The sequence below is a fragment of the Plectropomus leopardus genome, chromosome 13, assembly GCF_008729295.1.
Source record: "Plectropomus leopardus isolate mb chromosome 13, YSFRI_Pleo_2.0, whole genome shotgun sequence".
Classification (NCBI taxonomy): Eukaryota; Metazoa; Chordata; class Actinopteri; order Perciformes; family Serranidae; genus Plectropomus; species Plectropomus leopardus.
This window is the reverse complement of record NC_056475.1, coordinates 18687777-18706669: the sequence shown is the minus strand read 5'-3', so window position 1 is coordinate 18706669 and position 18893 is coordinate 18687777. Positions and strand designations below refer to the sequence as shown.

The following is an 18893-nucleotide window of genomic DNA, read 5'->3' as shown; positions in this document are numbered from 1 at the left end:
GCGTAACAAAACTACATTACAAAATAGCATGGATGCCCCTTATTTACAGACTTTTATGTGAATTCTTTTCATTTTAAATTAATTGGGTTGTTTCAATCTAAACACTTTATACTGTGATGTTAACCCTCACCTCTTCTGATTAAATAATCCTTATTGTTGTTCTGTAAATCATTAATGGTTTGAACAAAACACTTTTCTTTTTCACTGAACACGCTGTTTTCTTATTATGCATCCAATAACATAATAATCCATATAATCAACCATCAGCCTCAGGTTGCCAGTAAATTTAATAAAAACTGTGAAATATAATTTTCATTATCCATCAGTCCAGACATTATGAGCTCAGTTTCACAGATTTCATTAAGATTTAGTTTCAACCTAAGCGACACTAAACAGCAATTCTAATTGTTATTCTAATTCTTCTAATTGATGATTAGAATTTCAATAAACAGCTTAAAAAAATGTTTCATGATTGGATCTTTTAAAAGTAGTATGTAGAAATGACAAAGATCAGCTAGTGGGTTAGAAATTAATTAAATTTGATTCAAATCTATTCTCAAACAGCAATAACAAACTTTATTACCAGCAGAGCGTTTAAATAGTTTTATACATTTCAATTTCCACTGAAACTAAATGATTAGACTAACCCCCTCTTATCATTTAATGTCAGTCTTCATAAACTAAATAAATAAAAAGGATGCAAACATAGTGCAAACAAATGGCTGGTACTCACAGTTCAGCCAGTTTCCACAGAGACTGGAAAGTGTTTTCAGGAACCCTTCGGATCCTGTTGTCCATCAGTAATCTGAACATTAAAGAGCTGCTGTCAGAAAATGTGCGCAGAGCAGTGAATCTTTGCTCGGACTGGATGCAGTTTTATTTACTGTAGTATCTGAACATGATGACTACTAATTCACACATTGCTCCTTCCATTAACACTGACTCCCTACTGACTTACACAGCTCTAACTGAAAACAGTGTCTCAGTGATTTTTAAGTTATACAAGTTAGTATATGTACAGTCAGATGATACCCAGCACATGGCAAATATATGCCTTTCTCAGGGCTATCTTAACAGTGTTGATTACATCATCTCCCAAGGTCAAACTTACAAGTCTGACAAGATTCAACATGACACCTGAACACAGAAAAGTGAAACTGGAGTGACACATTTTGCACTTTTTCTAAGGCAAAGCAGTTTTTATCACTGCAAAAACTGCCGATCTAATCAAGTGTAATAATCTTATATTTAGATTAAAAAATCTAGTTAGTCTTGTTTTAAGTATAAATGGATTATCTAGTGCACACAGTTTTACTGGTTTTAAGACATCTTAACAAGCAAAATTTGCTTACTGCACTGGCAGCCAAATTTGCTTCTTTTAAGTGCAAGTATGCTTAAATCTAGGGTGTTTGGCCTTAAATTTGACAGGCCATTTTTGCAGTTTCTAATTATTAACATGGTGAAACATGATAACATGAACAGTTCGTAGTTAAATAAAAATAAAACCAGCTCTGGACGGCATGAAAACAAAAAATTGAGATTCTTCTTCGGGGATAAAAACTGTGTCTCTTTCCAAGACAAATTACTGTTTTGGTATTTATATCAGTGCGGCGAAGGCATTCTTCACAGAAGGTTTTAAAGAAGGAGTCTATCATTAATGCTGTCACAGAGCTTGGACATCAAAGTTAGTAGTTTGGCAGTTAAGGTATAACCTGGCGAGGGGGATAGCATGTCTTCTACCATGTTGTGCTTGTCAGACATTAAGTGCGTGATGTCTTTTTACATTCTCAGCTAAATGATGCCAGATCTTTCCATTTGTTCCAAAAAAAAGCCTCTGGCCTGTAGTCTGGAGTAGAGGGCTCCGGTGTGCCGCCACTCTCGCAAAAAGCCAATCCACGTTATCTTTCTCGGTCTGTCTTGTAAGGTCAGTGGCCTCTTTCTTTTCAATCACATGTTCAAATGCAGTTCATTATGAAAACCAAGTGGTGGCTTTAATTCAAATCATATCAGCAAATTTTTCACCCTTGCTTTGAAAAGTGCTAAATGGATAAACGTAACTTTATTTTTCAGTAATTTTTTTTGTAAAGGTTTGAAGATCTCCTCTGTGTCTGCAGCTATAGGATGTTAACACATTTTGAGGACATGCAGCTTTGTGTCCTTGTTTGACCTATTTCTTAATAATGGGATCAGGCAGGGCACACTGCCGAGCATTTGTTGTTGTTTATGCTTATAATCAAATTTAATTAAAGTAGACAAGTGTGTGTGTGTGTGTGTGTGTGTGTGTGTGTCTGTGTGTAAGTGGGTGTGAAAGAGGAACATTAGACTGAAATACAAGTTCACAGTTCAGATGCAATTGGTTTGTCTTGACCATTATTTACTCTAACTGACAATAACAGACAGAAAATCAAGCTGACCAAAGTCTGCATGATGAAGTAGAGTGAGAAAACTCCATCATTTCTTATTTTTTGTCTATGGTGTTAAATATGAAACAGAACAGGAACATAAAAAAAAGATTGTGTCCTAAAGATGAAACGGTTTTGAAGCTGCATGCGTCACTGCTGTCTGCTTCTGTGACATCCAGTTTGATCCAGTTTTTCACCCTGTTACCTGAATTTGAATTAAATTATAAACTGTTATCGAAAAGTTGATACTTCCACATATACAGATCTTTTTAATTCGTGTGCGATCATACTAAAGACTAAAACAAAATGTTGTATTGATTACAGCTGAATGTAAATGAATATTTTGACATAACCACATTCATGCTCACTTGAGGAAGTTTTGTTCAAGACAATATGGCATCACTGATGGACGAAACACAATTGCATGTGCATCATCCCAGCAGACAGGAATGCGACTAATTTGTAATTTATGTTTTGGGAAACTTTAGCTGCCTATATATGGAACGGAGACATGGCTTAGGACTCTTGTTAACTCCTTAAAGTGATTGTGACTTTTATTATGTTTTACTCACAAAACTTCCAGTTTGCCGCAGGTTTTCAAGACAGAGTGGTTGAGAGTTTGAATCTGGTTTCCCTCCAGATCCCTGAGAGCAGAACAAAGGGAAAGGGGAACATTGCATGTTCACTGAGTAAGATGTCGTTTTCACGCATGTAAAAAGTTTTTCAAATCATTACAAAAACAGGAATAAAATATATTAGTGTTGGAAGGGAAGAAAAAGAAAAAAGGTGACGTATAAGCAACATATTGACAGATGTTTTAACTTTTAATTGGGGATTTTTCTCAAATGACTCCACAGTGAACAAAGAATCCAAAACCAGGGAAGTCTTGATTAAATTGATTATAAGGGGACTGCGTTTAGCAAAAGAAAAACGTATTCAAAACATCTGCTTACAAACTCTAACACAACTTGTGCAGTACAATTGACGTCTAATTTATGTAATCATATTTTCAGCGCTTCCCCAAAACATGCATTTTCACAAAAAACATACTATTAAAAAAACTTCTGCATAAACAGTGCAGGTGCACTACTTATCCTTGTGTGAGACAGTTTATTGTATGCTTTTTCTGTGAAAATATATGTGTTTTAGAAATGCTGAGCATACAACTGGATAAATGGGACTTAAATTTTATTGTACGAGTTGTTTGAGTGTTTGCAAAAAGACTTTTTGATTTTTTTATTGTTGTTAAACTTGGACCTCTATGACTTAATTTCATCAAGAATGTTTGCAATTTTTAGATTCTCCACTTACTGTGGAACTATGCAAGAAAAACAAAGTTTTCTACCTGAATTCAAGGTTACATGGGATGACAACTGTTTTTTTCAAAAAATGATCATTTAGGGGATGAAGTATTCCTTTAAATGAATAGAGTAAGTATGATTGCTGACTGAGTGCTGTCAAAAAGCTACATATGGAATCAGGTCATTATTAGCGTCAGACTCATCCGACAATCTCCAGTCTGCACTTGCTGACCAAAAATAGTTGGTCAAGCTGACGTTCCACAGTGACATCGGTTGAGGATTCTTCACCACTTATGTAGCCAGGTGGACCATTCATACTCTATGTCACTTCTGTCTACTATTTGTTAACGCAAACAAGCACGAACACACACATCCGTCTGTCTGGTATTTCAATAAGTGCACAGATATTTACTGAATTACACACGTCATACACACCTACACACACACAAGCACACTGTCTGAGCAGACTCACAGCCAGTCCAAGGCAGGCATGTGTTGACAGAAGCTCGGGTGTGGAAGCTGCTGAAGCGAGGTGCCCACCATGGATCTGACGAGAGGAGGTAAACATGTTAGTGAGACACAGAGATTTACCTCCCACAGTTTCCACTGTTACAGAGCAGAGGTGATGCACTGTTGCAATAGCATATATACCTGGAAACAAAACAGCTGTGACATGTTATGAAAAAGAGAGAAACGACTGATAAGGGTTAAATGACCAAAACAAACATTTGCCTGGTTTGCCCCTCCTGACAGGGATCCCTGAGAGCATCCAAGTATCTAAGCACAGCAGCGCACAACAAAGCTAATTGCATTAAACACGGTACATTCTTTTTGAATTACAAATACTAAAATTTCCAAACTCTAACTATGTTTTTCTTCCTATTTAGTTTCCCTTTTATTTCAACTCAAATTAAAGTGATCTATTACAGTTTTACAAAGTCAAAGTCACCATGTTGTTTTGGCATGATACACTTCCCATGCAGGGTTTGTTTTGAGGTCTCTACCATCTGTGACTATACTTGGCGCCAAATCAGCAAACCTTTCAATGCATAGTCCCTGTTTTCCTTTTTATTTTGACGGTATTGATTGGACATGCCTTTTGGTGTTGGACTCAAAATCTTTGATATAATGCTCTGGAGCACAAAAAAGTTTTTAAAATGATATGTGCTCACATCTGCATTATCATACCATAATGGATTCAACAAATACCAAATTTTCCACTGTATTGGGTTACCATTTCCCAGGTAATTCATATTTCACTTTGAAGTCTCTGCAAGTGCTGAATGAACAAAAATGTTTCACTGGCAGGAAGGAAATTAGTCTAAAAGCCTTTGCTTTGAAAATGGGTGGCAATAAATGCAACTAATAAAACATGAAACCCCTCTCATTTAGAGCTAACTATTTCGGACGGATGTGAGGAGATATGAGACAGATGCGAGGAAGGACGAGGCAGAGAGCAGCGACAGGGGACTGCAGATAAATGGAGAAACCAAATGAGAGACATATGGTCACTTGTGAGTGTAACTCCTGGGAGGTACAACATTCTTTGAAGAGGCAGGGAGAGTGAGTGCGCATTTATAAGAGGCTTTTTATCTTTCAAGAGTAAATGTGAAATGATGATTTATTGAAATGGAAACCTGTTACGGACAACAAAGTAAACAGAGAGATTAAATCAAGTGGAGAGATGAAAAATGAGGTGACAGGTGTGAAGCAGAGGACTGTGTCAAGGGATGGGATGTGAACAAAGACTGAGATAACAATATCTCACCACTATTATACAAAAAACAATGCAGGGGGCTTATCCAAGACAGGTCAGTGAAGCACAGGAGGAAAGTGATAACAATGTTGAGAGATAAGAGAATAAGAGCAATAAACAGAGAAAGAGGAGTGATGTGGTACCTGGGTAAAACGTGGAAAAGTCTAATTAAGATTTAAAATCTTTCAAGAGAGACCTGGCCAAGAGGGCAGCATAAACCATCATTACACCAATAAAAAAACAAGTAGACAAGTACAACTGTCACACACCACAAAGAACCAGCACAACCTTCAGTTAAAATGCAACACAAAAATCAGTTAAATACATACACAAGTAGAATTTTCATAAATGATTTCAGTGATAATTTGAGTAACAATCACATTGACCAAGACCATTGACCTTTTTTAATTTTTAATTCCCCTATAGTAATCAGCTCAGACAATTTCAGGTCCGTCGGTAAGTTATTCCACTAAGAAGAGGCAGCATATAAAAGCTTTGTTGCCAAGTTCTGTGCGAACCCTGGGGATCAACATCAAGAAGATATCATGAGAGCGCTGGTCATATAAGTTTTGGCACACAGATAAGACATAACCAGCCCAAGCAGACTTTAATATATGTAAACCAACCAATGCAAAAGTCTGTGGATGGACAGAGAAGACCATTTAGCAGTGGCATACAGTGTACAGTAGTGTACATGATTCTCACAGCCAGTAATAAAACATAAAGCACAACAATATACAGTATTCAACTGTAAATGAATGAAATCATGAAATAAACCAAACTAAACTGCTAGGAGCGACTAACAGTTTAGCATCTATTGATCTCAACCATAACACAAAGACATGACTGAAACGAGATGGGAAATTTAACAGTGCAAATAAATCGATGCAACTCACAGGTACATGACGGACTCGAGCCCTATGAAGATATCCTGGGACAAGATGCTCAGTGGGTTATGATCCAACATCCTGCCACACACAAAAAAAGAGAGATTACAAAAAAACAACACTAAAAACATTTTAAAAAATTGTGAAATATACTTATGTTATTTTTTTAGCCAATAATAACACAAGGAGATAATCACCACTTTCATGTCTGTATCATATATAAATCACAAACAGGTGATAAGTTTAGCATAAAGACTAGAGACATGGGGAAAAAAGGTAGCCTGGCTTTGTCCCAATAAAAAAAAAATCTTCCCACTAGCACTTCTAAATTTAACATAAGAACACTTTTTAATTACTGTAATACTGACTCTGGCATAATATTTATACTATATACATGAGAGGTTTCAATCTAACTCTAAGAAAGCGAACTGTACTTCCCAAAATGTCAAACTATTTTAAGTATCAAAGTTACTAAGGAATGGAGACATGGCTCAGGACTCTTAAGTTATTTTAAGTATCGGAGTTATCCGCACTGAAATAAACCAGAGGTGAAGCTGAGCATCATCTGACACCATTCACACATACTTCTTCCTTAGAGTTGCCCAAAACACGTGGGCAATTTTGAAGCCCTTTTGGTGGAACTAAAATGTTTTGTGCTGTGGATCAACATGTTACAGTTTGATGTGAGACTGAGTTGTTTTGTTTTTTTTTAAATTATTTTTTCGGCTTTTTTTGCCTTTATTTTATAGGACAGCTTAAGCGTGAAGGGGGAGAGAGAGAGGGGATGACATGCAGCAGAGGGCAGAGGCTGGAATTGAACCTGCAGCTGCTGCAGTGAGGACACAACCTCTGTACGTGAGGCGCCTGCTTTAACCACCAAGTCACAACGCGCCCTGAGACTGGGTTATTTCAGAAGCAATAAACTCTCCCAGATCTCCAGCCTACTGCAACCCAGATGATTTTGAAGAATAGCACATGGTTTGTTTTCAGGAGGGACCCTAAACCACAAGTCAAAATCTGAAAGGAAATTCCAGATGCCCATGTATGGCTGAAACGGGCATTGATATCTCACATTTAATCAAGCTAGACAACCAGAAAACAGAGCATGACCGTCCCATACAGACTCAATGACTGGCAGAACTACTAACTGCGTCTTTGAATGCGCTGAACAGTCACACAGTGTCCTTCCATCTACATTAATATAAAACCACAGCAGAGTACACAACACAATGACTTCCTCGTGAGTAGCTGTGTGTGAGCGTGTGTGTTACTCACAGCCACTCCAACTGACCGAGATCCCTGAACACACCAGGACTGAGGGAGGATATCAAGTTCTCACTGAGAAACCTGAGAGAAAGAGTGCGAAGCAGATACAGAACAGATCTTCTATTTTTCTGACTTCAAAATATTATCCAACATAGGGCTCAGTAATATGGAGAAAATCAAATATCACAATATTTTTTACCAAATACTTCTAAATCAAAATTGCAACGATACTCTAGGTTGACTATTGGTTCTTTACAAACTTTGATAAATTGAATTGATTAATAACTATCAGTAATGCTGATATAATGACCAAGTGGTTACAGACTTTAATCGATTGATTATTTAATCTGTTAGTAGGTGGTCAAAAAAGGCCAAGAAATCATCAAAAATTGTCAATCATTGTTTCCCAAAGCTCATGATGACATCCTCAAAAATCTTGTTTTGTCAGAACCTTAAGATAATCAGTTTGCTGTCACAGAGGAGGAAAGCAAATGTAAAATATTCACATTTCAGAGGCTGGAATCAGAGTTTTTTCTCTTTTTCTTTAAAGGAAAAACTGCTGAAACCAGTTGTTCAATTATCAAATTAGCTTGCCATTAATTTAATTGTTGACAATGAAGTGATTAATTGTTGCAGCCCTAGTAAAGGCAAATAATACAACACAAGCTAGAACATACTTGGAAATTCAGAAAATTACATCACATTACTGTAATGCAGCCTTTAAAACCAGGATAAAGCAATACTCACGATGTTGGGATATCCAAAATCTGAGATGATATGTAGTCTCATATCACAGTATCAATATAATATTGATATACTGCCCATCCGTAATCTAATATTTCAAGCAGTAAGAGTATATATATATATATATATATATATATATATATATATATATATATATCTAGATATATATATATATATAAAAGCCAAACATTTACATCAACATCTAGTGTCAGCCTCTCTAAAGTGAGGAATAGCTGCTTTCAAACTGATTATTTTTAGGTTTTGGACTTTTGGTCAGGCTAAACAAGACAAGGCCCCCCCCCCCCCCACATTTTATAGACTTAATTATAGTATATGAAATTTGACATTAATCGTTCATTTATCATGAAAGAAAATTGTGGCTAAAACCTCTTCAACAGCTGTGTGTCCTGACCATAACATACTCATATAACCTGGTTCTGGATTGGCATTTGTACACAGCTTCAGTATATTTTTGTTTATTTTCAAAGTTAGATTGTAGAAATAAAATCATCAGATATAAGTGTGAAGATAAAGGAAAATAATGAACTAAAGGAAAAATGAAATCCATGTAGTTATTTCAGGAGAGATTTATGTTAATAATAAAGTTAGCAGGGTACTTACAACCTCTTTAGACTGTGCAGGCCGCTGAAGGCATGTTTGGATATGAACTGGAGGCTGTTGTTTTGCAGAAACCTGAGAACAGAGAAAGAAAAACAGAATTCATCCAAAACTCTGCCGCCAAGTATAAAGTAGCATAAAGCACAGCTTGCAGATCTCTTAACGTCATCATTGGCAAAATCCTCTTTGTCATGATCAGTTTAATTTGACTTGGTTTACTTAAGTTGCAAACACTTAAAGAACAAGGCAATTTTACTTGTCATTTTAAGGTTGCAACAACTTCACAAAATTAAGTAAATACAGCTATATTTCAAGTAAACTTAATACTTAGATATGAAGTAAACATAAATTAGGATTTACAGTTACATTTACTTTCCTTTTTCAAGACCATTGGTTTCAAAGATTATTTTAAGAAAGATCAAACTGTGAGATTTTACAATTTCTACCCCTTTTACACTTCAGTAATACTGACTAATACACTCATCAGCATGTTCTCCACATCAACACAGAGGAAAATCACCCGCAGGGGAGCAAACATTCACTCAGATGCAAATTATGACCCTTTTAAACACACCAATAACACACCAGCAATTACTGGCCTTTGATCCGACATTCAAGGTTAGAAATGTGAAACTTTCAATAGATTTCTAAAACAGTAAATATGTTTGTGAATGAGTGAGATCCTAACCAATTAGATTCTGCAGATAGACCGACTTAATAAAACTATATTGCTACGTTACAGCTCATTTTGGAACTAATAGACAGAATAGCCCTAATTCAGTAGAAGAGGCCAAAACCCTGTAATACGGAGGTACTGGACTGTGCTAACCATGACTCAGCATGCTGTTTTAAAGCCAACTGAAACACATGGGGCAGCTTCAATTCATTTGTCCATTTATGGTTTACAGTTTGAGCCTTATAATTAAGCAAATGACACCATCTCTAGTCTTAAACCTGTGATGTGCATTGATCTACCTTATTATGATTCTTGATGAACGACCACCCTGATGACAGGTTTACCACAAAATATGGGACATTAAATCGTGGTAAAAGCACTGAGAGCTTGATAAATTATAATGAATGTCTTTATGTGGCTGTAGATGAGGGTCTAGTTTTGCCTGTTATTTCTATTTGTAATGATGTTTTATGAGGCGACGGGATGAACCTCACAGAGGTAAGAATGGTAAGACACATGATTCACAGTAATAATAAGCTGCATTAGCAAAGAGCCTGGAAAGAAAACTTGGAGACGTCAGGAAGGCTTCTAAGTGTCTCTCCTCTTCTTTAAACTGCAGTCCGCCACACATAATGTAACCCATGAAACGTAATATAATTTACTTAATATATTTACAGCTTGTCTGATTTAGTTTGCAGAGCACTGCAGAAACTTACACAAGAAAAACACTCAAACTATTTTTTAAAAGGTACAAATGTGTGACAGGTGGGTAGATTTACTGATTGGCAATAAAATCACATCTTGCATAAAGCATTAATACTGTCAAGTACTCAGATCTGCCCTCATATCAACAGTGAGTTAGGAGACAGATTAAGCGAAAAGGGATAGCCTATGAAATCATACCAAGCGGAAAAAATAACAGGAATGACAAGGATATGTCGATGTGGCAGCACATTATATTTTTATGTGTGCTGAGCTCATTTTGACTCTGATTTCAGAGATAGATTTGTCTACTGGAAATTTAACTACGAGCAATAAAAATTGATACATAATACATAAAAGGTAATACACTGTGTCTATGGGGTCTGAAGATGGAGAAATTGCCTTGAAATGACTAAATACCAAGTGAGTTCATCCCCAAAGGCGAAGTATTAGGATTTGTTAGTTTTTATTATTATTATTAGTAGTAGTAATAGTAATAGTAGTTTTTTTGTAGTATTAAGCTTTGGAAATACAAAAAATACAGGGGTATGAAGTGTTAGTTTCCCATTTTTGCTGTGAAATGAATATTCTCAGGGGTGTCAAAGTGAGACCCCACTTACCTGACAACAACATCAAAACATTGTCTCTCTTATAGAAAATAACATTGCTACTAGTAAGTGAGTATTTAAAATATATAGACATACAAATAATGATGAATTACAAGACAAAAAGTGTAAACTTAATGAGGAAAGATATAAATACTTTATACGATTCAAAAAATAAAAAATGAGAATGGGGGATTGGCCAGGCAGCAAAGTTTGTAGGTAATTAAATGATTCTTGAAAAGAATATATATATATATATATATATATATATATATAGCCACAGGGAAAAAGATAGTGATACCATAGAGGTAGAATGCACTGTCTTGTCAAAAGAAAGGTAAAGGCTAATATGTTGGACTGTGAGAATTAAATAGATTTAAATATTGCTATATTATTGCTATTTAAAAGATCATTTGATGTACATTTGTTTCCTTTAATAATTTGAATTTTGATGATTACTAACATATTTGGCCATATTTACCTGTCATCTTTTTCTAACCTTTTGACAGTGTGAGCGTACCTGGATAGTAATTTGCATGTTTCCTTGAGCTGGCCCATTCACAAACTGACCTGATTTTTTTGGTCCTGTTTCTGGTGTATGTTGTGATGCCTGATCATACACCTGATGAATGTTTTGCTGACCAAAAAGTCATGCAGATCAGCAGTGAGTGTAGCAGTGTGCAGAGAGAAAATTATGAAATTGAAGCCATAAATAAACAGAAAACTACTAGATAAAAACACCACATTAATCTTCATTTACTAGAGTTTTTAAAGTGCTCCATTTCAATTCATCATTGTTTCTATTTATTGGGTACCTGCCTTTCTGTTGGAGTATTTGCAACATAGTTCTGCTTTTTGCTCATTCAGTAATGTTTTGTTCTTTACTGTTGTGAACATCCACAATAAAATTTCCTCCAACAGATTCTGAGGAAGTGTGTAATGAGGAAATCACACAAGTGTGTATTGTGAGGATGTGGAAAGCATCAAGAAAATACTCACAATCTCTCCAGAGAGGAGTATTCTGAGAAAACAAAATCAGACAACTCCCGGATCTCATTGCTCCTTAGTGACCTGCAATAAAATCCATGAAATGCCACGGTAAGAAAAACACAATGTACATTTGGCACACACAGACACCTGGGGAGCAGGTACAGTCAGACAGTGGGAAAGAGGCAGAGAGAGGATGAAAGATCTGAAGCATTATGGACTATGAACAGTATCATAAAACCTTAATTGCTACTATTTCAGTGTCTTTTAAACAGATCCTGTGCCCCAATTCCACAGGAATAAAAGCACAATCTGTCAGAGTGGACTCAGTAAAGACTTGAAACTTTAAAAGGTCCCTCTCATCAAAAGATTTCCTCAAGGTCAGGAACATAAAAATGGCTGAGCATAAATTTATATTCACCCCGTCCCTTCTCTTCTCTCTCCCTCTCTCTCACACACATGCACACACACACTTTGCAGATGCAATTCTGGCAAATGATTGTATTGTATATTGTATGCCTGAATTATGCACCCATACACAAACACCATAGTGGAATTAATGAACAATAAAACACATTGGTAATAAATCTAAAGAACCTTTTTTTGTACACAATACAGACAACGAAGACATAAAATCTCCTGCAAATAAATCAGCAAGGACAACTAACAGCAAACAGCAGCAATATTCTTTATATCCTACAATGAGCGTTCCTATTCTGACATACAAAAATATAAATATATCAACACCTGGAAATTAATCTTTTTATTGGGAAATGTACATTGAAACAGATGATTCAGCAAATCCGAAGGACCTGTCATTTCCAACAGAGACACAGTCTGTACAGGGTCAAGAGCACAGCATCTATGAATGAGTCCTCTTGCTCTACAACCAGAATCTCTCAGTCCAGTGTCCATTATGACTGGTCCGTCAACCATTTCCTTTCCTTTTGTTTGTTGGTTAGGATTTAAGTGAAAACACATAATGAACTATTTACACCCAGAGAGAGAAAATACAAATATGTAAAAAAAAAAAAAAAAAAAAAAAAAAAAAAAAAAAAAAAAAAAAAAAAAAAAAAAAAAAAAAAAAAAAAAAAAAAAAAAAAAAAAAAAACCCTGTAGCAGTTAGTTAACTTTTAGTAAGATTGTTAAGAGATGAGAAGTGACATCTTGTGAATGAACTCGTGAAGAATGGATGTTCCTTCAATTCATTATTTTGATAAAATCAGGTCTCATAGGTTTAACAAATTGAACCCATCTTTCCCAGTGTTTAATAAATTGATCCATCTTAAGGCTGAGAGAAAAAGTAACCTTTTCCATAATATATATGTCTATTGTCAAATCAATCCAATTGTTTATTGTAGGCCCGGTCTGCATCAACCAACATTTAGTTAAAGCCTTTTTCCCCGCTGCTAACAGTATACCCATTAGATATTTATCAATACCTATGAGTTCAGGTGGGATATATCCTAAGTACATGGTTTTAAAATCTAGTGGTATATTTGTCTGAAGAATAAACTGTATTGCTCTATGTATATCTTTCCAATAATTCTGTATGTTTGCACAACCCCAGAAAACATGGTAATGATTTGCTGATTGACAGCCACAGCTTCGCCAGCACTGAGGACTGCCATTACAGAAATTAGCCTTCACCGTGGGAGTGATAAAGTAGTCGAATAATATTTTTCCAGCAGAATTCCCTCCACGTATGAGATTTTGTGCTTTTCCACTGAAATGTACAGATGCTCTCCCATTCCTCAACTGTCAGTGTCAGGCCTCCTTCCCTTTCCCATTTGTTTCGTATGTATTTCGTTGAGTATTTTTCTAGGTTTTGAAGATTTTTATATACACTTGAGAGATTATCCCTCTTTTAGTATTTGATTTATAGGCCTCAATAAACAGTTGAGCAAATGAGCTAGCTACTGGCTTCCCTAGCGTCCTTGTTTGCAATTTTTTGATTGTAATAATGCCTTAATTGAAGATATCTGTAAAAATCCTGCTTTTCTAGTGAAAATGTGTCTTTTAGAGTTTGGAAATCTAAGATGTCATTATTCTGTGTAAGACCGCTCATCACTGTAATACCCTTTTTAATCCATAGTTTAAATCTATCGTCTAGTTTGTTAGGTGCAAAATCTGAATCATAGGCACACCAGCTTAAAATTTTAACAGCATCTTCTAGCTTATGTTCTCTGATTAGTGATCGCCAAACTTTTAGGGATAATTTTACCCAAGGGTTCTCCAATTTATCTATGTATTGTTGCAATTTTTTATCTGGGAGTATAGCCTGTAAGTGAAAATTGGGTATTATATTACATTCAATGTCTTTCCATTGAGCTTTATAAGATGGATTACACCAGCAAAGAATCGCCCTTATCTGTGCTGAGATGTAGTAGTTTCTCAGTGAGGGCAGTCCCCAGCCTCCTTTCTGTTTTGATAACTGTAACGTTTTATATCGGACACGGGGTCTTCTTCCCTGCCATATAAATCTTGATATCATTTTTTCCCATTCTGCAAATTGGTTTTGGGTAATTTGAATTGGAAGTGTTTGGAATAGATATAGGAATCTAGGTAGAACGTTGAGTTTGATCGTTTCGATTCGTGAGCTTAGGCTCAGAAAGGGAATAAGGTTCCACCTGAAGAGGTCTTCTTTGATTTTACGGCACAGTGGATCATAATTTTTTTCATATATTTTTATTAAATCTTTAGGTAAGGTTACCCCTAAATACTTTAAAGATTCTGTTTTCCATTTCAAGGGGTATGTTTCCCTAAGTCTTTCGGATGGATTGAAATTAAATGAAAGGGTTTCAGTTTTGGTGATGTTCAATTTGTATCCTGATATAGCGCCTAGTTTTTTTAAAGTTGTCATGGCTTCTGGTAAAGATATTTCCGGTTCTTGTAAGTATAAAAGGATGTCATCTGCATAACAAGCTATTTTGTGTTCTACTTTGTTCATTTGAATTCCTTTTATTTTATCATTTTGTCTCATATGTTGGGCTAGGGGTTCTAAGAAAAGTGCAAAAAGAAGGGGAGACCAGGCGCAGCCTTGTCTTACTCCTCTTTCCAACATGATGGGTTTAGATAAGTAGCCATTTATTTTCAGTCTTGCTGTGGGGTTGTCATAAATGGGCTTTAATACTATTTATTATTAAGTCACTAAAGCGAAATTTAAGTAAGACTTTATAGAGATATTGCCAACTGACCGAGTCGAATGCTTTCTCTGCATCTAAGCTTAGAATTAATACCTTTAACTTGTGTTGTTTAATGCGGTCCATAATATGTAAAGTGCGTCTTATATTATCTTGCGTTTGCCGCATATGTATAAACCCTGTTTGGTCATTATGGATTAAATCGGGGAGTAGTTTTTCCATTCTCTTGGCCATTATTGATGTATATATGCGATAGTCGACATTGAGAATGGAGATTGGTCTGTATGACCCACACTCAATTTTATTTTTTCCTTCCTTAGGTATTAGCGTTATTATGGCTTCTTTCCAGGAAGGAGGTGTCTCTGCTTTCTTTAATGCCCAATTACATGTTGTTAATAGTATTGGTACAAGCTCTTCACTAAATGCCTTGTACCATTCTGCTGTGAAACCATCACACTTCCTGGTGATTTGTTAATCTTTAATCTTTTAATTGCTTCGTTCAGTTCTTTCGGCGTTATTTCTGCACTTAGGGCTTTATTCTGGTCCTCTGTCATGGCAGGTAAGTTAAGGCTTTCTAGAAATGAGTCTATTTGGTTTTCTTGGGCCTCTATTGTTTTAGAGTAAAGTTGTTTATAGAATGACTCAAAGGCCATTAAAATTTTCCCTTGTTGAGTTTCTACGCTGTTATTTTGAGGGTTCTGTATTTTGTGTATTGTATTATCCGCCTGTTGCTTTTTCAGTTTCCATGCCAGCAATTTTGTAAATTTAGAACCACTTTCGTAATATTTTTGTCTGGTAAATAACATTTTTTTCTCAATTTCCTGTGTATATATTAAATTAATCTCATTTCTAATTTTTTTAATTTGTTGAAACGTACCTGGATCTTGATTTTGTGCATGTAAATTCTCCATTTGCTTCAGCTGGTTTTCCAATTCAAGTAATTTTTTTTGTCGATCTTTTTTTTGAGTGAAGTCACAGCTATGATTTTACCCCGTAAGACGGCTTTTGCTGCATCCCATATCATAGGTGGTGAAGTTTCTTCATTATTATTTTCTTTAATGTACATCTGAATTTCGTCAATCATTTTTTTTTTAAAGGATGAGTCATTGAGAAGACTAGAGTTTAACCTCCATTGTGTATTTCTCCGGCAATTTTCCGGGTCGAGAGTAATATAAATTGGAGCGTGATCGCTGAGGTCTATTGTGCCTATGTCTGAGTTCAAAATCCTTGATCTGTCCTTATTAAAAATTATGAAATAATCAATTCTAGTATAGATAGAATGGGCATGGAGTAGTGTGTGTATTGTCTTGTGTTAGGGAACATTTCTCGCCATATATCTATCAGCCAATGTCGTTCATCAATTTTTTAAATTTTTTTACTTATTCCTTTAGAAGTGCGTAGTGGATTTGAGACATCTAACTTTGGTTGCAGATGTAGGTTCAAATCTCCTCCACATATTAGGACCCCTTTAGTATAACTCACAATTGTATCGAAAATCTTCTTAAAAAAAGAGAAGTCACATCCAGGAGGGGCATATATATTTAGCAGGGTAATTTCTATTCCTTCTAATGTTCCTGTAGCTAGAATAAACCTACCTTCTTTTTATCTTTCAAAGTAAAAGTTGATTCAAAAGTTATTTTATTTGAGAACAGAATGGCAACACCTCTCTTATGTTTAGATTTGAATGATGAAAAGAGTATCTTTGAAAAGCCCATTCTACTTAATTTTTCATGCTCAATATCATTTAAGTGAGTTTCTTGGAGAAAGACTACATGTGCTTTTTCTTTCTTCATTTTTGAGAGTATTTTACTTCGTTTAACCGGATTCAGTATGCCATTTACATTGAAGGAAACAATCCTCAGTTTTTCGTTTGTCATTTTCCTTTAAGTAACCTCCAGCTGCCACAGGATATCTGCCATAGAGCTCATCTCTGGTATTACACAAAAGCAAAGACATAAACTAGAACAGTTAACAACTTCTAAAGAACCAATGAAACGCCATAATGTAGCTTCCAAGAGTGAGGTTTTTATAAGTTGACCTCTTAACTGACCAGAGAGAACCTCTGGCTTAGAAGGGAAAGCCTCCTTAAACTCCTGCAGAAGGGCCCTCCACAACAGCTTAGTCCATAAAGTGTCCATCCTACTGAGTGTTGTATGTTTTTAACCTCCATTTATTCCAGGAAAGGAAAGAGAAATAACGAAGAAACACAGATAAAGAAGAACCGTCACTTTAACTTTGGTATTCTTGGGGAGGAGGCTAAGTAAAGTTCAATAGTTTTTTGTGTACTATAATTAGCCTTCATAATCCAGTCAGTTTCTCTTGTTTGATGGCGAGGGGTTTTACTTTTGAAACGAAGTGTGTGTTACCTCATGTCCGGGTTTTATCAGTTATTTCCTTCGTTAATTCAAATAGGTGATTGTCGTCTGAAAACCTGAAGCTTTTCTCTGATGTCGGCTCTCCGGGGTGATCTATTGCCCATCGCTCGTCCATCTCCTGCTGTGTGCCACGCATGTCGGTTCATTTTCTCCAGCGGGTCCTCTGGTGGTGGGACTGCTTTAACCGGGAGACCCCTGTCCTCCATATCTCTCGTGGCCTCGCTGATCGTGTGATACAGACGTGTACCTTCCTCATAGAAGACCCGCAGCCTGGCTGGATAGGGGGTCTGGAAGCGAATCCTCTTCTCCTTTAACATTCGTTTCACCTCGTTATATTCCTTTCGCTTGTTCAGGACGGCGGAGGGATAGTCGTGATCAAAGTAAATTCTTTGGTTGTTGAAGAGGATTTCTTTCTTTTCCCAGGCTCTTCGCAAAACTTCTTCCTTTATTTTATATCGGAGAAATTTAATTATGATCGACCGAGGCTTCCTGCAGCTGCAGGTTTCGGGGCTAATGCCCTGTGGGCTCTCTCAATGTGCAACTCGGTGTCGGGAGGGATATTCAGTTTATCTCTGAGAAGTGTTTCAATAAAAGTTATCATTGAGTTTCCTTCCTCGTTTTCTGGCACATTATACAACCTGATATTTTCCCTCCTTGCTCTTCCTTCCTGGTCGATGAGTTTCTCCTCTTGTTGTTGTTGAACTTTAAGCATGCTCCTCATCACATGCTCCATTGTTTGCAGCCTGGCTTCAGCGTCTTCAATACGATCCTCTGCTTCTTCAATCCTCTGGTTTGTTTTATTAATCTCATCTTTTATACCGTCCAGCTGGCGGTTGTTCTCTTTTCGGAAGTCCTGAATTTCTTGTAAAATCCGCTCCATGTTCACTTTTTGTTTGTCGGTACTTCTCTGACGTCCGCCATCTTTGCCGACAGCGTTTGCCTCTGCAGGCCGCGATTCTTCTTCGTTTTCCATTAAATCCATCGTGTTTTTCTTGCTTTTGTCTCTCGTTTCCATTGCGGTCCTGCTATCTAACTGTTTGTAACACTTCAGACGTTTATTCTCTATTTAGCAGGACGCTTTATTATTCTTTCGGAGGAACTCGCTGTCTAAGCTGCCATCTCGTGTGAAGCGGAACCGGAAGCCAGCTGTAAAACCTTTTAAATACAGAAAAGTCTGAGTTAACACACTTATTGTAAACAACACTGAAAAAAGTGTTGTATGAAAACAGAAAAAAAAAAATGATTTAATTACCATTTAAACAAACCTGAGAAACTAAATCAAAGCCTATAAAATGGCTTTTAAGCACCTAAAAATGACAAGAAAAGAAAAATTGTCTTCATGTTTGATCTTCAAAGGAAAGGTTATGAAAATCAAAATTAAAGGTAAAAATCCAGTAAAGGTAATTAAATGTTTTATTCTCATATATAGCT

General features: G+C 36.2%; 1 protein-coding gene across 1 annotated transcript in view; it reads right to left on the bottom strand.

Annotated features, from left to right (window-relative positions):
* The window catches only part of rxfp2a (relaxin family peptide receptor 2a), a 46661-nt gene that overhangs the window by 11069 nt on the left and 16699 nt on the right, over positions 1–18893 (bottom strand). The window contains exons 5-11 of the mRNA XM_042499272.1: positions 11957–12028; positions 8978–9049; positions 7622–7693; positions 6356–6427; positions 4176–4250; positions 2975–3046; positions 734–805 (exon numbers count right to left, since the gene is read on the bottom strand). Of these exons, the coding sequence (XP_042355206.1) occupies positions 734–805; positions 2975–3046; positions 4176–4250; positions 6356–6427; positions 7622–7693; positions 8978–9049; positions 11957–12028 (507 nt within the window). The remainder of the gene's footprint in view (positions 1–733; positions 806–2974; positions 3047–4175; positions 4251–6355; positions 6428–7621; positions 7694–8977; positions 9050–11956; positions 12029–18893) is intronic.